At 32.4% G+C, this 27,617-nt stretch overlaps 1 protein-coding gene across 5 annotated transcripts in view; it reads right to left on the reverse strand.

Annotated features, from left to right (window-relative positions):
* LOC124357154 (YLP motif-containing protein 1-like) overlaps nt 1–27,617 on the reverse strand; it is a 101,053-nt gene that overhangs the window by 35,698 nt on the left and 37,738 nt on the right. For 4 of the 5 annotated variants that reach the window (XM_046808658.1, XM_046808656.1, XM_046808659.1 and 1 more), the window contains 13 exons: nt 25,315–25,348; nt 23,041–23,071; nt 21,598–21,669; nt 20,321–20,493; nt 18,716–18,850; nt 17,969–18,262; nt 15,878–15,986; nt 13,816–13,893; nt 9,015–9,168; nt 8,284–8,403; nt 5,182–5,358; nt 4,893–5,060; nt 4,338–4,460 (listed from right to left, as the gene is read on the reverse strand). In XM_046808658.1, coding sequence (XP_046664614.1) covers nt 4,338–4,460; nt 4,893–5,060; nt 5,182–5,358; nt 8,284–8,403; nt 9,015–9,168; nt 13,816–13,893; nt 15,878–15,986; nt 17,969–18,262; nt 18,716–18,850; nt 20,321–20,493; nt 21,598–21,669; nt 23,041–23,071; nt 25,315–25,348 — 1,668 coding nt within the window. The remainder of the gene's footprint in view (nt 1–4,337; nt 4,461–4,892; nt 5,061–5,181; nt 5,359–8,283; nt 8,404–9,014; nt 9,169–13,815; nt 13,894–15,877; nt 15,987–17,968; nt 18,263–18,715; nt 18,851–20,320; nt 20,494–21,597; nt 21,670–23,040; nt 23,072–25,314; nt 25,349–27,617) is intronic. The other variant, XM_046808660.1, reaches the window with a different exon arrangement.

Below are 27,617 nucleotides of genomic sequence, written 5' to 3' on the forward strand. Positions count from 1 at the left end.
CTTCATTAGATTTAGTACGCAGTTAACTTAAAGAAGAAAATGGGCTATTAAGTATATAAATAATTTCCATTACAAATGTACACATTATTGTGTAAGCATCATAAATGTAACTCTCATCAAATAACACTTTGTAAACTAAACTACAACGTTTTAGCACTTATTGTATGTTTCCAAAATACAAATTAGATAGTTTGTTATTGTCACCACTGTTATAATACAAACACTGGTATATGATTGCACTCAAATTCCTGTATTAATTTATTGTATCGATGAGTTTAACACCTAAAACTACAATTTCATCCAAACACTGATGCTGACATCATAACTTTCTGTACAACAAATACCACCATACAAAATCTTCAGAGCCACACAAGTATAGAGTAGAGTTTTGACACTACAGTAGATTTGTAACCTCTGTTACAATTATTGTCACATTTAAATGTTGCAGATTTAAAGGAAAATAGACCAAAAAATTTACACGAGTTAGAATTTATGAATGAGAAGTTTCAGCAGCCAATGACGTACCTGATAACATAGTGAATCAGGACATAGTTCCCCTTCTCATGAAATTCCCCACAGCACTATGTCACTCCTTCACTCCTTACATATATTCCAACCAAAAATAATTCCTAGGTTCACCACCACTTCCAGCTGCATAGCCACATAATTCTTTAAACTTTATTTAAATAGGTATCTTTATAGATAAACGCTTTCCTGACTGCATGCAATTTGAACATCATATTAACCTCTTCTAACCATTATAATGATTCCTATATACACAGACCACTAAAAATTAATTCCATTTATAGTTCTAAAAAAAACAAAATTGCTGCCGAAAACAAGCCGGTATAATGATGCAGTATGGAGAACTTATATAAAAGACTCAATAAATATTACAAGGTATCTTATACAAACAATTACTTTTAAGTTTTCTATTACTTCTTATTATAACTTTTGCTGATATTTTTATATTTCTCAGATATGTTTTATTTTATTCTATGTATCAAATTTAATATACAAAAAGTGGATAAAACACAACCCATAGCTTACCCTCTTTTGATTATTCCTTCTTATTTTTTCAACATTCTGACAAAGTATATATTAATTGTATTTATTAAATGTAATTCCACAGATAAAATCTAGAATCCTTCCAAATAATATAGAAGTATTGAGTTTTTGCATGTACACGATCAGATTTTACTGTTGTATAACTTATTGAGTGTAACAAATAATAAAATTAACAAGTGATTTATTAAATTTAGTAGAAGCATGAAGAGAAAATAATCCTCAACATCCATTAGTAGGACTGTTTAATAACCATAAAACCTTAAAATTTCTGTTAAAAACGCTGATCCGCAACGACGAATATCTGAATATTGCTTAAAACTATGATACAAATATTTTTAAGGTATCCATCCGCATTCACATAAAAATAAAATTATTTTGAAAAAATCTTTTAATTAAAAACTTTTTTTACTAAATTAAATACATAATATATAATTATGTAGTTTATCATTTTTATTTTCAAATGTAAGGAGTTCATTAAAATATCTGGGGTAGAAAAGATAATATCAAATATATAAGATAATATTCCCCTACAATATATATCAAAATATATTAGTTATAAATATGGAAGATTGTATAAATTATGGTAGGAAGAGCAGGCTTACCCTTACCAAATTGGAAGGTTAGACCTCTTCTTCTTGATATAAAACACTACCAGCTTGGAACATAAGTGTAATAAATCATAAATGTTAAAACCTCACTACTGCCCTCTTTAACAAACCAAACCCAATAACAATATTAAATTATAGCCTTTCATACTGGCTTACACACATTTTCTCATCTTTATTGTAGGAATACCATGAATAAGCTATACTTATATACGCAACTCTGTAATTATATAAATAAATTTCTATTTAACAATACACAGGCGGGTGTAACATCACATAAAAGAACAAGTTGTATAATAGAGATTAATTTAAATCGCGATATAAACATAAACAATATATATATATGTAATCTGATTTATAAATATATTACTATGAATAAACCTGTTATAAAAACTTGTAAGTTAAAACAACATAACATTAAAGACTAAATTAAGATAACTGTAACTTGTAGACTGTTTAGTTCATGTAATAATCTCGACTGATTGACTATCACAATAATATTGACGGTTTTGGTACGACGAAAAAAGTGTTACAAAAATAATGAAGCAGGCTTGGTAGCGTTAAACACATTCACTTCCATGGTGCCCTCTTATACTACTATTGTAGTTTAAAATATATATAACTTATACTCTTGTCCAAATCCAATTAAGGTTATATTGCTCTTCAATTAAACAATTTTTGCCCTTTATAGTCGTAAAAAGGCATAATATTATCACCATACCATGTCAGATAAATTTAAGTGCTGGATACTCGAAGGTCATATGTTTATTATGGCACAGTACACAGAATGATAAATGAACCATAGAGTAACAGGACATTCTCTTTTTCTATAAAAAGTAAAACTTATATTACATATATTTATGTGTTCACATCAGGCATTAAAATACCTTGCTGAACAAAAATTGTCAGTCACATCATAAAATTTGGCACAAACAAAAAAATTATACACAACGATCATAACAGCTGGAAATAATGCCCTGGTTGCTCGAATGTCAAATATGTTACGAAACCCTATTATTCCTAATATGTTTATTTAGTTGGTTTTCTGACACTATTATTAGTATAGTTGGAATTTTCTATGAATAAGAATGAATTAATCTTGAAATCTAAGATTATAAATCTTTTTCACTGGCACCTGGCCAACTTGATGCTTGACATCCTCTCCGATACCGATCGCAAAATAAAAAAAAACAGCAGCACATAAATTTGTCAAGGACATTTTAAGTAATTTTTTTGCAAAAATTGCTCAGCAGATAAATGAATAAATCATGATACATGTAAGCACACCACTTTGAAAATATCAGCTTTTACAATTCCAAGGTTTAAATTTGAATTTGGTATCACAACCATCTTTTAAGTTTACCACCTCTCGAATGAAAGCTGTCCAGAGTGAGGCCAAAATGCCTCTAGATTGCAATACTGTTAACAGTATTTTCAAATAGTTTTAGCCGGAAAACTGAGAAAAGAGTAAATACTGATATGTAAACATTCATTTTAAACTAAAACAACTTAAAAATTAAAAATCTATTGTTTGCATATTAATATAACTACTTTGAATTTCCCTTTTCAGATATACTGCCAGTCCATTGCTGATATATCACAATCGTTCGTTCCAAAGAGGAACAAATTTAAACATGTTATAATTTATTTTCTTTTATTATTCTAACACACCGAAAGGTAATACGTACTAAATATTGACACAGGTGTATCAGTATTGTATTATAATATATGTACTTGTACATATTTTTTTGTTTTTTTTTTATTTGAACACAAAAATTGCAATATACTAACAAGAAGCAAGTAAACAGTATGTGAAATACCAGATCTGGGTTACATATCTGTTTATACGTTCATGAACTTTTCAAGTCTAGGGTTAAAAAACAGCATATTTTAAATTTATAACAACGGACCAATGAGCTTATTTTTAAATGGTACAAGGGAAGATTTAGTTTCTTTTAATTTATCTTAAGCAAGACTTATGTCACACCATTCATTGTAGAAAATGTGTAATGATTGATTAAAATTGTGTTTTAACTGAATTAGGCTTGTTGCTCTGTGAGCTATTTCCATCTATTTCAACTATATAAGAAATGTGTAAAATTTAAGCTGGTTCCACACAAAATGTACATAAAAGCAATACAAACATAACATTTTATTATATTTCTAAATGAATGCTGCAATTAAAAAATAAATGCCACAGATTTAAAATGAACTAATGAAAACCTTATATTATTATAAATAAATTATTGATTCAATACCGCATACTAAACAATTATTAATTTTTATCTAAAACTTATTCTGACATTTCTATAAATAAACTAATAATAATCATAGTGACAGAATTAATACACTATGATGAGCGTCAAATTAAACTCATAAGAAAAACTGTTTAAATAAAAACGACGATAATATTTTAACACCAGATTTTGAAATCATCTTGTGTTATTAAATAGGGTAATGATTTATGTTAAAAAAATTAAAATGAAACAATTACATTTAAGATTTAATCAGGATGAGTGGTAAAAACACGCTTACCTTTATCTGTCGGACGCAGAGAGCACATCACCTTATCTTAGACGAGAGGAAATACGGTATGATGACAGCACGGTGGTTTGCTGCTTCAAGTGTAAAGTTTTATAACAATTAAATAACAACATCACTTACCTCCTCCACTTCTTCTAATTCTTTGCCTTCATCTTTCTTTTCACCTTTTTCTTGTTCTTCGTCCCCTCCTACCTTCTCCCCTTCTGTCTTCTCTTCTTCTGCAGGCGCATCCTCCATTTCAACCTAGAAGAATGAATATTATGGGTGTCAATGTTGTTTTTCTAATAAAACATTCTTGGAGCATTAAATATAATAAATAAATATATCTAATTAGATCTGGAATATAATAGAATTCTAAATATTTTGAACCAGTGACATGACATTTTAGAAAGAAAATCCCACAGTGCATAATTTATTTTGACAGTGCTCAACAATCTGTGCACCGTAAGTGCAATGAAAACTAAAAATACTATTTTGCACTGAAGTAATAATTACTTACAAGAAAAATTGGAGGTTTTGTAAACTACCAGAAGTTAGAAGAGGCTAACTTGTTGTTATTAGTATAGGTCTCTATTTCATGCATAGGTTTGTGTGGTCGTCAGATGATATAGGATACTGATTTTAATACACCCTATTGTAAGAAACAACATACGCAGGCAATATAGTGACTCTCACCTCAGTGATGGCAGCAGATTGCAGCAATGAACGCACATCTAGTAGAGTCTGAGTGACGGGAGTCGGTTCCCACTTCTTCACCATCTCTGAGATCTCCTTCTCTGTACGTTTGTGCACGTTTCGTTTGGCACAGACACTTACATCCATGTCCATTTCACAGACAAACACCTGTGGAATAAATACTAAAACTCAATACTCGCCTTAGATATTAAAGTGCATCATAATACACTACTTCTCGCTATTAATAAAATGTTTGAGTACAAAGTAGATATATACTTAAAAAATGTACCTGGAATCCTTTCTGTTTGGCAAATGTGTTGATTTCTTCATAGTGCTCGAGCCTGTTGTTTATACAGTCCAAGATCATAAAGGGGAAGTAGCCATCAGCCAGGTTCTTGCGGACAGCTTTGATCAAAGACTGTCTGTAGTGAGATTCCATTTCTGGTTCAAACTCATATTCCATCACCTATGAAATAGTGTATACTTGTTTCAATGATAAATATACCAATAGTAAACTAAAATATATTTTCTAAAATCAATAAAGGATCACTGACGTAATCTCTATTTTCCCAAAAGAAATGTATACTTATGATACAGTATGTCTGGCTAAAACCACAACATATTGTTTTTGTGATCCTAAATAAACTTTCTGTATGAAATAATCATGTTTCAGGTTATATTGCCTAGAATTGAAACAATGTATTTCGTTTTACAAAGCTTTGTTTAACTTGATACCAAAACCTAAGTCATATATTTTATTCCTAAATTCTTACTTGTATTCGGAATTTTTAAACAGATTTTTTCTTTCAGGTAAATGAACAATCAATCCTTAATAAACCTTAAATGTTCTTAAACCATTGAATCACCATTCTCAAAGTCCAAGTTTAATTTGACACAAACAACTGTTTATCCGACTTTTCCCAAAATGTTATTTATTTGCTTAAGAGTTAAAATAGCAACACTTAAGGTAAAATTATAAGCTAAAATATTCACTTTTAATTCAGTCTATCCTGATGCATTTGTCCTTGCAAAAATGAATCTGCTCTCTCTGGCTCATTGTGATAGAACAGATTCTCCGACACAGAGAATACTTGGCTGATAAGTTATTGGGAATGATAAGTTAGAAAAGCTTATCATTCAGAGTAACTGGCAACATTTCTCTTCTGTCTGGCTACACGATATATCAAGAATTAATTAATCAATACATTTACATTTTAAATTGTTTCATTTCTACATAGGCAACATCAAGTTCGATGATGGTGCATGTCACTCCATGAGGTTTGACTGTGCATTAGCAAATATTCTTATACTGGTCTTATGGTTAAACATGATGGCAACGAGAAAATCACAGAACAAACCGATATTGTTTGTTAACAAACTGAATACAATTATTATGACACATTTTAACATGTGATGTAGTAATAGATGTAGCCTTACTATATGCTAAGCTGTCTCAAGAAAGACACTATTCATCTGTAGACACTAGATTTTACATGAAACTTTATTCCTACATAAACAAAAATAAATTTAATGATGTTTATCCATGGGATTTGGTGGAGCAGCATCAATTAAATATCCATTATGTAAATGAATTAATCAGTCTCTTAGCTGAGGAATTTATCCTGATAAACTCAAATTTGCTGATAGACATTAGACAATCCTTTACTGACATATTCATAGAGAGCAGTCATACAATTGCTTTTATTGGAGTTGGTTGTTCAGGAACTTATCCTCCGAGTACAAAGGTCGGTCCAGGAGCCATTTTGTCAGTTGCTTCTTGAAGTGTCTGGATTGTTCTCTCTTGAGGTCTGCTCTGGTAGGTTGTTGAAGTAGAGAGCACCTTTATAGGATAGTTTTTGGCCAAACAAACTCAGGTGGTGTTGTGGAAGTACAAAAATTAGTGGCGTTTCTTATGTTGTACGGATGTATATCTCTGTGTTTTGGCTGTTTTTGTGGTGGCTTGGAAAGGTTTTTGGCCGCTGTTCTTGTAGTTTAGATTGACCAGGCATATAATTGCTCTCTTTTGCTTTACGAGTACCTTTTCTAGGTTGTTTTTAATGTTCCTTCCCACGATTCAATGCCATACCCGAGGTGGGACTGAAATAGGGAAATGTAAGCAACCCTAATCATTTCTGGACAGCATTCTTGCTTAATTCTGGGTTTTGACATAGAGGCTTGATATAGTTTCTTGCAGAGTTAGTCTATGTGGGATTTCCAAGGTAGCTTGGAGTCAACTATGATATCAAACCAGTTTATGTTAATCTGCCCAGCTAACATCCAATGAATAAACCTGTCATGTTTTCTAAATAATACAAACAAATTGTGGAAGCTCAACTAAAATATTTTTGAACAAATTATTGAATACATTCTAGTCAATGTTGGTTCATGAAGGAAATGAGCACAAACAAAGCTATTAGTGATATTGTTGGTAACATTTCGGCGATTATAGATCAAAGAAAGAATAGACTGGGCATTCTCATAAAGGGCCATTACAGAAGTTGAAGCCAAACCACACCCTGGTATTGGTGATTTCATTAAATCAATATTCAAAACTGGCATAGTTGCAGTCGTAATAAAACCATGAAATTTTAAATTAGTGTACAGAAGTACATTGACATAATGATAAGCATTTTGGAAAGACTCATTTGTTTTGTTATTTTCATTATAAACATTAGTAACAAAAATACAAAATATCAGTTTGTGTTTATTTGGTCAGATGATTTTTGTCAGCGGAAAAGTTGTTGAAAAACTGAAGTAAAAACCTTTTATTCTTTATACAGTAAAACCCAGGTTACCAAAATAGTTCCATGAATGATAATGAGTATATAAATAAACAAGCAGTACAGTCTACATTCAACAGGAAAACATTGACAAACAGTGGGTGCAACTGGCTGTGCATATAACATGTCCTTCACCCTCGCCAACTGCCACCATGTCGACCAACTCACACCACTGCTAGTAGTTATCTACCCCGCTCCTGCTACCATTCCCAAAGTATAACTTATAGAAATTGTTTGTATGTAACTCTTTGTTCTCACCAATTCTAATTGGTTATTTTTTACATAATTCTGAAATTTTGTTTCATTTCTCCCACCCATAATTATATTCCTGTTACCCATGAGTGGTGGGTTTTATTACATACTTTATTGTAAAAACTTAATTTTTTCATGCAGTTTCCCACAATAGCCTTATATAGTCAAGAAATTAACTTTTGAAAGTTATGAAAAAACCACATCCACCAGCCAATTTAGGTAATTTACAAACCTAACAGATTTTATACCATATAAACAACAAATGAAAATTTAGTTTTGATATTTTAACACATCCATAGATCCATCAACTCACACATTACTGTATCTCTACTCTAAGTTACTATGTAGGTAATGTTTACCTTAGTTGTAAACTTGCGTTTGGTCTCTGGATCAGTCTCTTCTCTCTCCACTTCGCAAATGAAATAGTCATCAAGAGACACAATCCTTGGAGCATTTCCTCCATTCTCAACCTCCTTGTCCTAAAAATATCAATGTTTTAATGTAACATGACATACATATTATTAATAACTTAACAATACAGAGCAAAAATGATAGACTTTTAAGGTCCCATACATAAAAAGTGACTACTGTTGTGTAAAACTCCACAGTAAAAATTTAGTTCTAAGGTAGTGTTCTTTCTACAAACGAGTTTTCATTTATATTTTTGTAAATTACCTCTGATTGATAAAGTTTTAACCCTTAACCCTTTTAAACCTATTGTAGCCGTCCATTATTTCCGGTTTACTGGCCAGTAAACTTTCCAAATGCCACCAACCATGATATTTTCTTGTTTGGGGTTAGATGGGCTTCATGAGTAAACGCAAACACTGCCGTTTCTTGCATAATTTCTATTATTATACATCTGTGCATTTCGATGAAATCGTCTGTCTTACTATAACACGTTGTGGTGTATACGTTAAAGTTGTTATGGTTATATTTTGTTGATGCAATTCAGTAATTATGTGCGATGTTATAGGTATTTCTGAGAACTGTCTGTGAAGAATATAACCTTGAGTGGATATACCCACAAAGCCCATTGCATACAAAGTCACTAGCAGATATATCCATGCTTGGTTAATTATCAACAAACCTTGATAAGTTTTGCCACAAAAGTTTTCCCAGAGCCAGGAGGGCCTCTCAGTATAACCAGTATCTTGGGTGGCCTCTTATCCCTGCCTGGACTGTTGAGCAAATCTTCAACCAAAACAGCCTGATGTTGCCTGGAAGGTGCTGGGGGTTCATCCCTAGTCAACACAACACAACATAGATAAGTGAAAAGAAATTAAAACATCTTAACTTATAAAGATCAATGCAATTCTCCTGGAATAGTTTGCATCATCTTTGAGTCTTGATTTATGACCTTGATTGAGTGAAGATACCCAGAGCATGGCTCACTAACACTTACAGGGTAGCTATTGACAACATTGACTGTGAATTTGGAAGCATTGTAATACCAAAAGCCTTTATTATGGTAAGGCAAAACAGCTACATCAAGCAACTATAAAATAACTGTTTACACTTTTTTCAATAACAAATCTACATATTGTTGATTTAGTTGTGTATACAAGTATCCAAAAAGTCCTGGGACGGTTAAAAATAGTCCTGGACAAAATTTAACACAGCACCTATAATTGTGCACATAATTCAAATACATTCAGTACTAAAATAACTCTTCATATCTATTTCAGTGTAACTTTCTTAAACATTCATTTAACAAAGAAAAATTTGGGTAAATTTAACTACCATATATCCCCTTATCTTATCTTATCAGGAACAAAGTCCATTTGGAAATTAAGAGACATGCTCATACCTCCTGTTGTGCTGAATCTATCTCATTGCTTACATCTGTCAGAACGATGCTATTGTTAAAACAATAACTTTAAAGAGTCTACAATTACGTTTTTCCTTTGTTGAGAGATCAGACAAAGCCATGCATCAAAATCTGACACCCAGAGAAACCACTAGAGTAAGATTGTTAGTCCAGCAAGGGCGATCATACAGAGAAGTTGCTGCGTTATACAAAGTTCACAACACAACTATCATGAGATTTGTTTAGCAGTTTCAGGAGACCAGAAAAGACAACAGAAGGTGAGGTCAGCCTCTTGTTACAAGTGAGGCTGACAACAGATTTTTAAGACTGAACATATTAAGAAGAAAGACTTCTACGAGTAAAGAGCTGCAGGGATTGTTAATAAGGGTTCGTAACGTTCAAGTTACAAGTAGAACCATTCCTAGACGACTTCATTTTCCCAGCAGAAGGCCTGTCAGAGGTTCTGTTCTCACTAGAAGGCACCTGTGAGATTGAGGATTGCTCAAATACACATCAATTGGACTATCAAGCAATGGAAAGCAGTACTCTTTGTTGATGAGACAAAAGTGAGTGTATTATCTCCAAATGGACGTCAAAAAGTGTGAAGGCGTGGAGAACACTTTGCTCAGACTTGTGTCTCGCCGCAGGTCCCCTTTGGTGGAGGGTCATTAATGTTTTGGGGAGGATAACAAATTATGAGTACCAAGTTGGTGAATGTTGGTAGACCAGCTTTAAATGCTCGTCGGTACATACAAACTGTTATACAAGACTATGGCCCTCAGCTTGTGCTCATGCATGATAACGCTTGTCCACACAGCACAGCAGCAGCATCAGATTACTTAACATGTTCACAACGTCAGTGTCTTTCTGGACATTTTAATTTGATGTCAAATTTTTCAATAATAATGGCACAAAACCCAATTGGTTATTTTATGTATAAGTATAACAGGAAAGGTATGTAGGCTTCGCAATTTTGCACAAAAACAATAATTTCATTATGTTTTTATCAATTTTTCTCTGTGTACCCCAAGGGATACCTAAAAAGATTAATTTACATTAAAAATTAATCAATTGTGCACCCAACAGAGTACACGATATTCTGAGGTATTTATTTAAGCACAGGAAAAACATTTAGCATGCCACTAAGACAGACAAACAATAAAAACGCAATAATGAAATGTATAGGAACATGTATCCCATCGGATGCACAACGCACTTTACAAAAGCCCATGAACGTGTTAAGGGAGGTTGGTATTACACTTCTGGAGTGGCCACCAAGAAGTCTGAACCTTAACGTGATCATGTGTGGGACACTATAAAGTCATGTCCAAGCCAGAAATCCACCTCCAGACAACCTTGTGGAGCTGGAACGAGCTGTGAAAGAGGAGTGGGAGAGAATGCCTATTGAAGTCATACAAGAAAGATATAATCCAAAGACTTTATTTCTGCACAAACAAGAATATGTTAGATGATGAAATGTCCAACCATAGAATTTGTCTGAGCATAATTTTTGTGCCAATTTTATGTGTGTGTGATTGTCTGTCTATCTGCACACAGGACATCTCCAGAATTACATGAGTTTAAGATTGAGAATTTTGCATGCAGCCTCCGCAAAGCCTGTTATGCGACATATGGTGTGGCCTACTCATACCTTGTAAATAGTAAAGAATTTGAATGAAATTCACTACCCTTTAACTAATAAAAACATTTGAAATCAGAATTTAAAAATCTAGCAATAACAATCCATCCATAGTAAATAATTAAAGACGGAAAAATGTTTTTTATATTATAGCCGAATTTGACTATCAACGTTAATTTCACTGTTCTTTGACATTTACTATACATAATAATAAAATTACCCAACAACAAATTGAAGCTTATTTATTAATTTATACAATTTTAAACAACAAGTCTTAAACTATTTTGAACATATATATTAGAGAACTGTCAATTCAACAATACTTTTTGTAAAAAATGTCAATCTAGTATGAAATATGCAGCGTCATCTGTTATCTCGATTGGAAGGGAAACTCAACTCCAGTTGAGGTTTATAATGAGTTGAAAACTGTATATGATGATAAAGTTGTGAACAATACAAGTGTGTTCAAGTGGTGTCGCAAGTTTAAAAACAGTTGTATGTCTATGCATTATGATCAGAGGGACGGAAGAACTTCAATTGTAACTGAAATTCTGGAATAAACTGAAAATAAACCCTGTCACTGAAAATTATCGCAAATTGATTGTATACGAACTTTCGGTGATATTTCCTGAAATCTCAAGATCTCTGCTACACAAAACCATCACAGAAACCAGAATATCAGAAACTGTCCGTGAGGTGGGTTCCAAAACAGCTGACAGACCAACAAAAGTTCAAATGAGTATATCTATGGACATAAATTTCTCCGCTCCATCATTCGGAATTATGCAGTTTTTACCTCATTATAAACCTCAACCAGTCTTTCCTTTCAAACCAAGTAATGGATTACAGTGCATATTTTGCACTTGGCGGGAAATTGGATTGACATTTTTCATGAAACGTATTGTCATATCAGCAGTTTTCAACATGCTGAACTCGAACTGGTTTTTGGAGGAGAGGAATCAGACTACAGGGCGGTGTAAACAACATGTTTAAAACAATATCCCTAGCCATGAGAGCCTCAGTACAGTTACTTTTTGGTTATGCCTTATGTACATTTACATTTTAGCAATTATCGTATCTAGATACAAACTTTTCAATTAAACCTGATTAAAACTCTACCACCTACATGTTCGGAAGGGGGTGAGCTCTGTCCCCACGACACAGGGGTAGAACTAAGCAAGTTAAACTCCACTAAACTAATGGAGGCAACACAACCTTAGATCAACCGGGTCAGATGGGGCTTCCTAACATATCTCGATCTTTATTCACAGTTTCATGGACCACGTCACGAAAAATACAATGTTTTGTGATTAATCAGGTCCTGATTCAACAAGCTATCAAATTATTTCTTGAACTCATAAATTCATAGACACAGAAAAAAATGTTTTGAAGATTTCCCCCGTTCTACAGAAAGATTCCCAGCTTATTTCGGTTGCATTAAATTCCAGACTTATAAAAGGTTTTCTTGGTCGGATGACCACTCTGTTTTGTCACCTTCTTCATGATACCAGATAAGAAACTAGTGCTGGTCCCATTTTCTTTTTGAGTTTATCAAGAGTTTTGATACCCACCGGGAGACAAAATTTACAACATTGATGTTTCTGTGACAATTTCATTCACTATCTATGATTGTGAAACTTTTGATTATCCTTAACGTAATGATTGTTTTGTTCGGCGAGGTAATCAGTAACCACAGACAATCGACCATTTCGCTTTTCATCGTGAGCATCACTTTGTTCTCCACAACACAACTGGCACCATTTTTAATGTATAGACACTGGTAGGATAGCTCATATCTTCTCCATACACAGCACTTTCATGATGAATTTCCACCGGTTGTATTTTGCTTACCATACGAAATCTAATGAGGCTATACATTTCACAATTAGTGGGAGATTTTATTGCAGTGGCCATTTTGAACATCAGTTTAGAGAGCTTAGAATGGGAGAGGGACATTCACTATGATACTATCAGATGCGTACTGAACGTATCTACACAGCACCATTTAGATTATGCCACTATCACCACCCATTCGGCGATTAGATACCTCAGCAACTTACTTTCCAAACAACTTTCGTACATGTTATCACAAGATACAGATTATTAAATTAAAAATAACATTTACCTTAGATCCATCCCGAGAATAATTTTTACGACTCTTTTTGTTGCCTACTCTTATGGGCATTACAATGGAGATGTTTCACACATCTTTGATAATTATGTAAAGAGATGCTTCTTGATAACTCGAACGGTTCAACTGGTAAATATGAAACACTGCTTATCAATTAACTTAAAACCAATTGAGAAACTAAATGCAAACATAATTAAGTTGCATTTTAAGAATTTTAAAGATTTTTATTAGGAAACCACTACATAAAACACTTCTACCTGGATAAGTTATCTAAAGTCCTACAGCTAAAATCTAGACATGTGTTATATTACCTTGAGGGTCTGTCATCCTTTGCCCTTTGATGATCATACTTTTCTCTTGTACTTCTCCTGTCTCCTTGATCTTTCGACCTAAATAAATCACCAAATATAAAGAAGAGATTTATACTATGTTAGCAAATGTAACCAATATTCATTGTCATATTCACTTCAAAGTACTTCAATCTGCAAGAGAATTATTGTAATTAATTCTACTCATATACAATTTGATGCGTGATTTCCTACATCTGATGGTATTACAACTTGAGGCGATATTACTGATTGAACTAAAGTCTCCAAGAGCTGAGAGCCAATTTTTATTGTACAGGCACACAACCTGGTTTGCCTTGAAATCAATGTAGCAATATTTTCTAAGAAATCAATTGTCAGCAATCCTAATTTTGGTGAATGTCGAAATGAGAGAATATCTAAAAGGTTAAAAATACGAAAAGATATTTTCTCAGATATTTTTGCTAGCTTGATACACTTCAAAGCGACCATCAGATACATATTATAAAACTAGATAATGAGATGAAAGTCACCACTTTAAGGGTCTGACATAATTATAGTCTGATGTGATTAGCTGACATTGATTTACCATTCATGTACGTGTGTGATGGTTGGTTTTAAGTGTGTGACATTGATTTACCATTCATGTACGTGTGTGATGGTTGGTTTTAAGTGTGTGACATTGATTTACCATTCATGTACGTGTGTGATGGTTGGTTTTAAGTGTGTCAAACTAAGAAAAACATGATCTGAGGAAAAATTATCAATTCATATATATATTCAACCCCTTTGATACCTTTCTATTTTGACCTCCACCAAAATTAGTGTGGTTGAGTATTGATTTAATTTTTGGGAAAATTTCTATTGGTGTTAAGAAAAACCAAATGTGCTTATGTATTACAAATTTGCTCTCGGCTCCTGAATTAATGGGGTAAAATAAAATTATTAACTTGGGTACAAGTTAGCTGTTAAACTTCAGAATATATCTGTACAAGTTTCTCTAACCATAACTTGGTTATTATCAGCTAAATCCATCACTTGGTTATTATCAACTTAATCAAAGTTAAAAATAGATAATTTTAAATAGTGGCTTATATAATTTCACATCAAACAAGATCATGAGTTTAAGAACTTCATAATGAGACCAATGCCGAACTTTTTTAACTACTCGGTCATGAATAAAAGTTGAGATGGTCATTTATAACAACTTTTTTTCATGTAATTCTAAAATTTCTTATAACTATCTTGTATAAATAGGTCTTAATCAAATCACAATATTCTGATTTAATATCACTAGTAAATGAATACACATGTTCCAATATTAATTTTATTCTTGCGAGGCCTTTCAGAATCAATGACTCCTTTATCAGGCAACTTCACAGAAAATATTTCAAATAATTTCTCGGTACCAGAAGTAACCATGTGCAAAGTTTTCATACTATTCTAGACTGGTAGCATATTGTGGTTTATATTCCAACTAAGCATTGTCTCTCACTATATAACTAATAAATGGATAAAAAAAAAACAGAATGGATTGTGGGATCTCTACTTTCTTGATACCGACAAAGATTTGATTAATTACAAATAACTTCTCAAACTCAAAGAGAATCTGCTAGGAGTACACCATTTCCTCTTCCAAGGCTGAAATTAAACTAATTATTATTTGGTTAAAAAACAGACCTAATTACATCGCTCCTCACTGGATTGCGCCACAGGTAAGGAAGGATCTTTCACAATTTACAATGTTTACAATTTTTCTATTTTTTAAATTCGCTTTACTTTATATAGTGTACAATGGTGGTTCCCTTATAACAGGTAACCTGTAATAGTGCTGACTAATAGAGAATTATGCTTTTTAAATTAAATCAAGATAGCTTAGTTGACTGAACTACAATAGCATTATGCCACAAGAGTTGATCCATGCTTTATAATTACAAGAGAATTATTCATTTTATGGCTCATAATGATCCAAACTTAAGTTATTGATCATGATACGAGATTAGTAGAGTTGACTCCAAAAATAATCCCACATATTCAGCAATAAAACAGAAAGCTATTCACAACTGACCTCTTGTCACTTGATTTCTCATCATCTTTCCTCCTGTCTCTGTCACGTTCTCTGTCTCGGTCACGATCCCTGTCCCTATCACTGCGACCTCTGTCACTTCTCCTGTCACCTATAAATGAATGTTGATTTACTTTAAATAATAAACATTTTAAAACGTTTGTTTTATAATTTGACAGTGTATACTTTATCATCAAACAAGTTCTCTTACTTTTCTTTTAAAAGTACATTAATTTTTAAAAGAAATAAGAAAATGACTTCATTTCTGTGACTAATAATTTTTTTCAACTAATATAATAAAGTCAATATTATTATTTTATTTATTAATTTCGTGAAAATTATAGTAATTTTAATGTGTGATTATCACAACATATAAGGCAAAATAGAAAGCAAACATTTTAACGTAAATAAACGTTTCTGCCTATTTGTCAAATTCAACTGAAAGTGTCAACAACTGTTTACTGGCATTTAAATTGGAATAATGTTTAATAAATATTGTCATAAAATTGAGATTTAACCCTCAAATGTGTAAATAACTCTAACAATAATTCATTAAGTAATCATTCTACTCTTAAAGTGGTTTAATTTAAGCAATATATTTTTGCATCATGACTATATACATAGAAAGAGAGAGAGTTTGGAAGCTAATAGAACAAACTGAGAAATAAGAGGATGGCAATATTTAAAATAAAAACTTTTGGTTTTCATTAAACATCTCAGAAATTTTTGTACACCAAAGTAGAAAGTTGCCTGTGGAAAAGAAGATTATGAGGAGATTACCAAGAGCGAATGAAAAAATTTCTAAAAAGTTCCAAAGACTTTTGAACAACAGTTTTGTAAAATATTCAATTTATGTTGCTAATCTTATTTGAATACATTTTACTAGATGGTAATATGAAAATATATGTTCAATATAGTACTATCAGTTTTTTTTACTTTAACAATTCATTATGTTGTCACAATAAATTATAAACATTACATCAAAATCACAATCTCTTTCTGAAACCATGAGAATAGCCAATATTATACATACTGTGTTAGTTTCAAGCTTTTTAATCAAGTTAAATATTTCTATTCATCCAACTTTTTTGGTTTGTTAATTTTTCATTGTTTATGGATATTCAAATACAATGTTTACTCAAAATGTGTTTGCAAAAAGTTTTATTTCATACATAATGCAAAGAATTTTGGTAATAAATTACTGAATCAAGCTATAAACAATATTGTATGACATTTATTCTTATTCAAAAAATGTGAGAATTATATACAAGTATTTTTAGATAGATCTTTGTATTTTTAAAGAAAATTCTTTATTTTAATTTAGTACACTTTTGATATTTTAATAGGCCATCAACCATAAGTAAAAAAGAATTATTTGAAGCTTAATTCAAATTGTTTAAAAATTTTAGATTTGAAATAATTAATTTTTTATGGTTTGATAATAACTTATGTTCAATAATAATTTGAATGTATGTATAAACATATAACAACATGTAAATAATTTTACATATCTTGATGAAATAAGGATAATATTATAAAAATAATATTGTTGTATCCTAACAATACACAAGTTTTGGACAGACAAATCAACAAAAATCTCAGTTATAAAATAAATTTAGTATGATGAGAGCAAAATATCTTACAAATATAATTTCTTAAAAATCAAGAATCTTTTAATAAAAATATAAATTTTTTTACATGCATATTGAAGAAGTAAATGCAAAAACCACATGTGTTTGTCTGCACTTAACGTCATTGAACTATTATAAATATTTATTCAATTTTAAATCTAGAGTAATTTTGAAAATTTAATAAATTAAATTTTAATACAATAAAAGTGGTCCAACAGTGTTGTAAAGAGTATTACTGAATAAACAGCCTAACTATAAAGTTAAATTAAATTATTTAGACTTAAATTTAACCTAGTAAAACTTAATCAAATTACACGTCATTTTAATAATACCAATTAAAGATTATTTATTTTTATGGAAAGAAGGGGTGGTTTAAAATAATTTTATACAACATCTCATCTGTACAACATCTATAAGTATCCTTAATTTACTGAGTTCAGAGTCTATACAATTTGAGACTTACCATCTCTGTCTTTATTTCTGTCATCCCTCCTGTCATCAAAGGTCCTGCCTCTATCTCTGTCTCGATCATCCCTCCTGTCCCGATCGTCCCTTCTGTCCCTATCATCTCGCCTGTCATCCCTACTTCTCCCCTTGTCATCACGATCTCTGTCACGACCCCTGTCATGGTCTCTCGACTTCTCGTCCCTCAAATCACGGTCCCGTCCTCTTGGACCAAAATTGTCGTCCTTGCTGCTGCGGTTCCGACCTTTGGTTCCTAATTCCTCTCGGTCTCGCTCCATGTCAAGCTCTCGTTCTGCAAACATCTATCACAGTCAATATGGATCACTCCAAAATATTTATTACTCAACTAAGTTTGATTTACTTTTATAAAAACAATAAGTGATACATATTTTTAAGTGTTATAAAAGGCTTTTTAACTGTTTTGTACCTTGACAAAAATCATCAAAATGTATTATTCATTCAAGTTTATTGCAAACAAAACTTTTTTTATTAAAACAAAATACAAGATGTTCTTCTATACATGCTGCTACCTGCTCTTGACATATAGATGATGACCAGGTTACTAATGGCAACCTGATAAGTTCAAGTTTACTTTTTCTTTTTGTAACTCAGGTGTCAGTATTATTAAATTAGTAAAATTAGTATAAAAATTACATCGCCCAGGCTTGGGGACTATTAAGCCATGTGGTCACATACTTTCAGCACATTTGAAATCATATGACTGAAATCTACAAATTGAACTTACCAATTTCCATAAAATCTCTTCCAGACCTGTCTAGTCTCATGGGGAAATTTTTGACAAATGGAGGTGGTCCTGGATTTGCACCATGTTGGTAGTCAAACATGTGCATTGGTTCTATCATTACTGGAATGTCTAGATCTGAAAAAATTAATTCATTATTAACTTAATATGTAAAAAATCTTATTTAATCTATTTGGGTTTTAACTAATAGGGCTGAAAGCCAGGGATTGCTACTAGTTAATAGGAAAATCAGCAGATCTACATTGAAATTATCTTCTAGGGTCCACTGATTGAAAGAACACATAAAAGTACACATATTTTTTACACACTACCTGCATTCTTCTGTTAGCAAGCCACAAACGCAATTACAGCAAAAATCTATCATTTTTACATCTGACAATGCATATTTCTAACGCCTCCTTCAATGGAGAACACCGTTAACTGTGAAGTCCTTGTTTGACGATGGAAGGATTGTGAAGGAAACAGGAATTTTCCGGACATTTCAGTGAAACCAAAAATAAGTAACACTAGATTTCGAGATCTGCAATCTCTTCTTTAAGTAAATAACTAACCTAACACATAATTACAAACTAGGTTAAAATAAACAAATCATACCAGAGCGTTGTGAGACCCCCAAGTCAGGACTTGTGACTTAGGTATGTCACGACGCTCTGGTATGATTTGCTTATTTTAACCTAGTTTGTAATTATGTGTTAGGTTAGTTATTTACCTGAAGTAGAGATCAGATTGCAGATCTCAAAATGTAGTGTTACTGATTTTTGTTTCAATGAACGATGGCAAACTGTGAAGTATGTTATTTGGTTTCTTGGCAATAAAGGCGTGAAAGCAGTTAAAATTTGTCAGAATTGTGAAGTGTATGGAGTGACATTATGAGTGATCAAATGCCATTTAAATGGGCTTTAAAAGATGACTAAAAGAATGTTCATAATAAGAAACAGAGTGAATGACCCTGTCTGGTGTAGAAAATGAACAACCATATAACAATTATCTGATGATGACACTTCACACTTTCTGGTAGAGTATGAGATTTCTGAATGTTAGAAACTTACAACCTCCTATTCATTTTCATGGTGTTAAATGTGATAAGTGATGGAATGAGTAAAAATATAATTTAATTGTGGTCAATCAGACGTGCATGATGAGGCATCCATCTGCCTTACATCACCAATCTGGTCTCTTTCGAGTAACATCTGTAGCCTTCCTTGTTGTGATAACAATATCACAGATGCAGCTAAGAATGAACTTGGAAATTTTAAACAATAAAACTATTAATGTAACGTTATAATAATTAATTCTACAGTTTGAGCAGAAAGAACACTACTTGAATGCAAATGGGCTATCATCACAGTTCTATGGCAGCAGAGCGAATCAGTTCATACTTTTCAAGTTTCATATACCACCCTTCAGACACTAATCTCAAACTGTGAAATCACAAGTTTCTTTAATAATTATAAAATACCCCAAACAATATATTTGTTATATTTATGGCTCATTTATGTTATAAATTGTAACACAGTTGAAATACCTTGTATTAGTTAACCAAAACAAAGCATTCAAATGTTATCTTTTTTTAATACAAAACCTTACCGGTGGCATTAGCTTTGAGAGGGGCAGGTCTGTGTCCGTAGTCTATAACACTGGGCTGATCTCTTGGCAGGTCAGACTTGGCCAAGGACTCAAGCTGAACTGGTGGGGGTCCCACGCCTGCACTGATCCGATCCTTTATCTCGTGAGGGAAAGGTGGAGGTCCTCCTTTAGGACTAGACAAAAAATCAAAAGGTTGGTTAAATGGACACAATTTCCAGTAAACAGTATGGTTCAAGCTAGAACTGGATTAAAGCATTAAATCTCTACTAGGAGTAAAACAAAATTGACAGGCCATAAGTTCATACATGCTTTAGGATTGTGTAAAAGGGTAATGAAAGAAACATATTTAATTATGACTAAACTAAATGATGTTATACACAACTCAAGCTGTAAATGTAATACCCTTGAATGCTTGATTGCTAACCTACTAAGGTTTTAACACCTAAAACCTAGGTGTATAAAATAAATTAAAATATATAAAAATTACATTTTGGATCAAAATGTATCTGTAATATTTCAGAATACACAGCAGTGATATGGCATTCACTTGACTTAAAGCCAGGTGCTGACATTTAGTTCTTAGAAATTATAAATTTTGTCTGCACTTGATCAAGTTCTGTCAGTTTAGGTCAAATATCCACAATATTATTTGATCATGCAACATTTTTTATATACATGCTGTTCTTGTATATCTTAGATGTTCTTGTATTGCCATCCTTCCAAGATATCTTTCATGCACTGTAACATATTTTGGCTCTTATATAAGTATACCAGCAACATTAAGCAGTATGCATTTATGCCCAGACGATTTAGTTTAGGTTAGTTTATGTTAACTGTTTGGTTGGACAAAATACTGGAACTAGTCCAGCAACCTAGTGCTCTATTACTTTTATACTGCATGTATTCAAATACACTGATGGAAATGTTTTTTGTCAAGTAGCGTGTAAGATGACTACTAGCATTAAAGACCATAAGTCTACCATATCTGGAAAATTGAATTATTGCTAATATTTATATGCAAGTAGGATTGTTTTACATTGCAGATATTTTAGAATGGAAGACATCCAAGCCTCAAGGTGAATTGTGTTTGGAATTTAAAATGAATAATTTTGATCTGAACTAATTTAACTTAAATTAAATTATTTAAATAAATACTGAACGGATCCTAAATGAACCAAGCAAATATAAATAATCAGTTCAAATAAAAATGACAAGCACCAGAAATGCCAAACTAAAAAAGTGAATATGTAAACTACAGGCTGCGATATTCAGCTTACTCTTGTTCAGCCTCAGTCACTTTTTCTGGTCCTTCATCTTTAGATGTAAATGTTGGTTCATTCCACGGTTTCCTAAAAGTATTAATATACATTAACCCTACAAAATCTAAATTTATAAATCTGACATCAGTACTTCAGATCATTTACAAGAATATAGAATAAATTGTGAATAAAATTGTTAATAAATAGTTGTCTACGAATTGGAAGATTATATTTTTAACATGGACCCAAAATACCCTTCGAGTCCAAGTCTTTTACATGTACTGCTCATAACTCTCTAACCACTTCTGCAGGAATTGCTCAATTTGGAAAGCTTATTTCTTTTATTGATTCCTAAGTTGCACGCAGTATTTTTGTGATCTTTGTTGATATTATTTGGATGCTTCCTATTTTCTACAAGTGCTCATTCAAGGTGGCCACTGGGAACCTCTTTTCGAATTCCCAGTTTTTGCAGTCAAATTTTTTATTCTCTAGTCCATATTCAAACCAAATAAACAACTGCAATACTGTATTTAACCCTTACATGGAGTGGAAAGGTGAGTGTTTATATCACCAGCTGTATTTGCAGGAAATGCCAAGAAGCTGCAATGGTGTAGTAAATTTTGGTCATTAGCGATATGCAAGAAATTTGGTGATAATCCATACCACCTATTATAAGCTGCTTGGCTTTAGTCCAGTCAATTATGGTAAAACAAGTGTATTTATCCCATACAGCATTGATTTGATAAAAATTTGAATTTAGATTTTAATTGTCCTCTATTTCTCTATCCTCTATTTTTGAGAGCTTTCCGCAATACAGGGATAGAAGTAACAAGATAAACTCTGACAACCTGCGAAAGATGGAGCTCATGAACATATGTCGATCTTCACTCACAGTTTCATGGACCAAGTCACATAAAATAGAATGTTTTGAGATTAATCAAGTCCCAATTCAAGGTGTCAAATTATTTCTTAATTTTATAAGTTATTAGAAATGGAAAAATTATTTTTTAGATGTTCTCGGTTCTACAGAAAGATTCCTGGCTTATTCTTTGTTTCCCCAGTCGAGTGGCCACCATGTTTACTGTAAGTTTACTAAAAATGCAAATAGTGTATGCTAAAATTGATTTGCTAATACGTACTAGAAGTTAATATTTTACATTTAGACCTGATACATTTATATTCAAGTAGAACAATGGTCCCTTAAAATTTCATATAACATTTTAATTTAAGATCAATTCTTGGATCTTATCTTAGTAATAAAAAGAATTTGTACATCATGAATAATCCATAAAAAACTAACAATATATCGATTGATTTACTGGACTTCTAATAATTCTTCTAATCAAAATGTTGACAAAATTGTTCATATGACTTATTTTACATGCTTATGAGTAGAACAAAGTTGTTGAACGATCATAAACCAAAATTAATTATTTAACTTGTTACAATAAAACTACTCACCCATCTCCTGGTCGGCTCTCTGGTGGAAAATCTGAAAAATCCAAATCTAACTGTGTATAAAGAATAATGATTTAGCAATAAATTTAGTGTATTGATCTTTTTAAAACATGCTTAAAATATTTAAAGCACAGTTTAAAGCAAACTTAACCATTCATATGCTGTAAGCAGAATATTCCGCAGAGTAAATCTAACTCGAAACGTTCTAAGTGGAATAGATCGCTGAATCCCCTGACAACGCAATATATTTACGTTAGTTCTACAAATTGCCGCCAGAATGCTTGAGAGTGAATATTTGGTGTTCTAATATGACGCAATGTGAAGCGTGACTCATCAAAACAGCTGGGACCAATCACAACGGAAGCTTTTGTTTGCTTTGTCAGTCCGCGCTATCGCCAGTAAGCAAGCTGTACGCTCTAAGCGGAAATACTCGCGCGTGACAGTCAGTTGCCGGCGGCCGCTATGTACTGTTGTTTATTGTTTATAACCTGCTATAATGCTTTAGCTGTCTATTGTGCGAGGTTATCCATATCGATAATGTAATAAACTATATATCTATGTAAAACATGTGAGGCCAAGCCTGCCCTCCACCCAGATGAGTGTTTTGAGATTTACCAAACACAAGTCCAATATTAGTGTGCCTTTTTTATTTTTGTACCATTTTGTGTTCTTTATATATTCCATATATGTCATGGATTTGTTCCCTCCATTATCTACTAATTTTGTAAAAATAATATGAATTAATGTTGTGCTAACTTTTGCTACTTTCAGAAAAGTTTATTGGATTTTATATACTGTGTGTATATATATATATATATATATATATATATATATATATATATATGTGTGTGTGTATATGTACTCATATGTAAATAAAATAAGAGCAATACAAAAACTATAATGTGTTTTCATCAGTTGTAAGACCAATAAACCTAAAAAATATATAACTTAAAAAATTAAGTTTTTTTTTTATTGAGCATTAGAGCAATTTTATACAACTTGCTTGCAGCGTACGAAGGGTTAATGTTTATAGCTTAATTAGAGTAAACTCTATTGTGTTGACTACCTAAGCATTTTACAGAATACCTACCCTAGACATTGCATTAAAACATCAAGAGATAAAGTACTAAATAAAGCCTGAACAGAGGTGCAACGCAACATTCTAATTACATATTTGCCTAGGGTAGGTTATTGCAGGTTAGGTATGGTTAGATTAAACTATTTTAGGTGATGGGTTTTTTTATATTCTAAAGGATTAATTTTATATATTACATCTCTACCTCACTCCACATGAGGTACAATGAACTTATCATACAAAATGTTATTGTACACAATGATTTTCATTTTAGGCAGAGCCTCTTTTGTAGCTATGTATATTTTTAACTGATATTTTTCTTTTTTAAATTACTCAATAGAGTGTTTCACTCTCCTGCCTGTCCACAGTCCATTGATCAGTCTTAAACCCACCTTTGTCAGATTTTTCCAAACAGGGTTATGTCCTGTTAGCTTGTTAGGTACTTTTCTAATTATATCCTGCTTGCTTAGTCTAGTTCATCCTTTAGTATAAAGAGACATACAAATTTTTTTATTGGGTGAGTTGTGAGCTTTCTCCATGTTTTAGATCTGGCCCTCTTTTCTCAGACATTTACAAGAGCTTTGCTGTAAGAAAAGTCCAACATGCTATACTTTTGTACTAAAAACAATAATTTTAAATGACACGTAACTTTTACAATTAAGGGAGTAAAAGATTTTTTATTTCTTTTCATCTTTAAGGTCCTAGAGAAAATAAAGCACCTTCAACTTTACCAGCATTTCAAGCTCATTAACCTTTTCTTGACATCTCAATTTGGTTTTATGGCAGGGAACTCCACAATTGAAGCGATTTATCAACTGATTAATAACACAATTTTTAGGACAGAGTTTATACAGGTACCTTGTGTGACCTTAGTAAAGCATTTGATTGTGTTGACCATAGAACCATTGTCCAAATTAAATTATTATGGTCTTTGTTGTACCTCTCTATCGAGAACTATCTTTAGGGAAGACAGTAAATGGAAAACTTTCTGACTGCAGTCAGGTGTGCTTGGTGTCCCCCCAGCGCTCTGTGATTGGTCCTTTGCTGTTTCTGATGATGATTAATGACAAATGTTTAATAGTTTACTACATTTATATCACTATGACCAAGTTTCAGTTTCACTTTAAGAGCCAGACTTATTTTATCAGGATAACAAATACACACTTAATTATATTTGTGCATAAATAAATATTTCAGCTTACCTTTCATTGAAGGTTCTGGTTTACCTCCCATTTCCTAAGAAAAAACAGGTTATTAGTTAATATTTGCTAAACTGCATAATTATGATCTTTATAGCCATACTTTTTAGCTCAACCATTCATCAGACAAAATATTAACCTGTTTTATCAATTGCTATATGAAACTAAGAAACGTCTAAGAAAAAAAATTTTCATCCAAAGTACCTGAAACTTGAAATAAAGATATTAATTAATATTCCAGATAAGAGAAGTAGAATTCCCTCAGACATGATTTTAGACCATTTAATTAACAAAAGGTTATTTACACCACATTTTTACTTATATATATATATACCACCTACTATGCTATTATCTTATATCAATGCGTTGAACACTCTTAATACGTTACTTGTCTACCATTGGAGAGACATATTCAGTACATGTTGTGCTCAATTGAAATATTTTGTTCTAAACAATTGTATTAATAATCTAATATGGCTGTACCAGGCTTAGCATTTTTCTGGCCAAATCTCAAAGGGAACTATGTGTTCACTATAAGAAGGCGTTTCACAAATTCTCAATTACCTCGGAAATGATCTGCACTTTTTCGAAAACAATATTACTTTGAATTGCCCTTTTCCAGTAAGAATAAAATTTACAAAATGAGTTATATATCAATACAAAGCTAAATCCTACACAATTCAAAAAATTATTGAATTTACAAAACAATACCAACATAAATACAACAAAATTGTTACCAAAATGTTTATATTTTTGAAATTTTACATTTTTGTACATTTTTCTTTTTAAGCCAAAACTTACAAGTTTAGATTTAATTAATAAAACATCTTATTTGGGTTTTTTATGGTATAACATTTGTTAGATTTGTAATTAAAGACATATTTTATGTAATTTTATTTTAAAATCATTGCATTTTTAGTCAATTAGCTAAGTTTTACATAAACTAGTATAATATGCACATGTTATGTATTTTTAAACAGTGCTTCATATTTTGTTTATAATAAATTCTGCATCTTTTTGCTATTTTGTATATTTTCAAAACAATTCAAAGTACATGACCAGATAAGTACCATATTTGCATTTTTGCAGTAAAAGTGCACAGCAACCACTAGTTTTTGAAAGTTATCTTTTTTGTATGAGTGCTAATATTTTTTCACTTTAACACATTCACTGCGATGACAAAATTACTGGTGGCAGAAAATGAGGGATTTTTTTTTTTTTTTTTTTACTTACCCAAAATGGAGTCAGGATAGCCGAAAGGGTTGTCCAAGGTATCCCCGGAAGCTTCGTTGGCCGGAACGGTTGACGTCATGTCCGTGCCGAGTTTTGCTCGTCATCCGCACCGGGTGCCGGTCACCGTGTTGTATGTGCTCGCTGCGCACTAGGTTTCGGCACAAACACTCGCGAATTACACGTATATAGTACATGAATGACACGTAGATAGTACATCAATTACACGTATATATTACATACTAGTTTGAAAAATATACAACATCAAAAACAGTTAACACTCCCCCCCTCTCAGAGTAAAAATTAGAAAAAAACTATATACATCCCCACCCACCGCCAAAGTCTAAAAACTACTTATTTGCCCTCGTGATACTTATCAAAGCAACCGAGTTCACACAGAGCTGGTTCGTCAGGGCACACTGCACAATAGTATACTGTTTCCTTACGCTTGCCTTCTTGGTAGCAAACGCGGCACCTCCGGGTAACTGACCTTGCCGTTTCCTTTGCGCTTCATTGATTTGGAGAGAGACGATGCATGCTGTTGCGAGTCGGTGTGATGAGCAGTGGGGCTTCCTTTGGAGGGAGCAGGTCTTTCAAGTACACGAAACTCGAAGTCATACAGGGACAGCCTATCTGAGTTGTACATGTTGTACAGATAAAAAGAATTTACAACAACAACCTGGAGAAAGTGCACAAAAAATTTTCTTGTGCCATCGCAGGGTCTTGCGCTGACAGGGGTAATACGATACCATTTGGTCCAAGCGGTCAGTCCCCTTCATGTAAGAGTTGTAGTACATGATTGGTTTTGGCAGCGTTCGTTTTTGGTTTCTCCGGTTGGTGGTTTGGACCATCTCGTTGTCATATTGTGTGGAGATGTAGGTCACCGTCCGCTTATCCCTCCATTTTCCAATCATGACACTTTGGGCATAGTTTGCTATCGTTTCACCTTTGCCAATGCCTTTGCCTTCACCGCTGGAGGTGTATGGAGTCTGTCGATGCGTAGGGTGCCGGTAGTGTAGGTTGAATGACGTAAAAGTTTGGATGATAAGACAAAACTATTATAAAAAATTATCCAT

Source organism: Homalodisca vitripennis, chromosome 3 (assembly GCF_021130785.1).
Source record: "Homalodisca vitripennis isolate AUS2020 chromosome 3, UT_GWSS_2.1, whole genome shotgun sequence".
NCBI lineage: Eukaryota > Metazoa > Arthropoda > Insecta > Hemiptera > Cicadellidae > Homalodisca > Homalodisca vitripennis.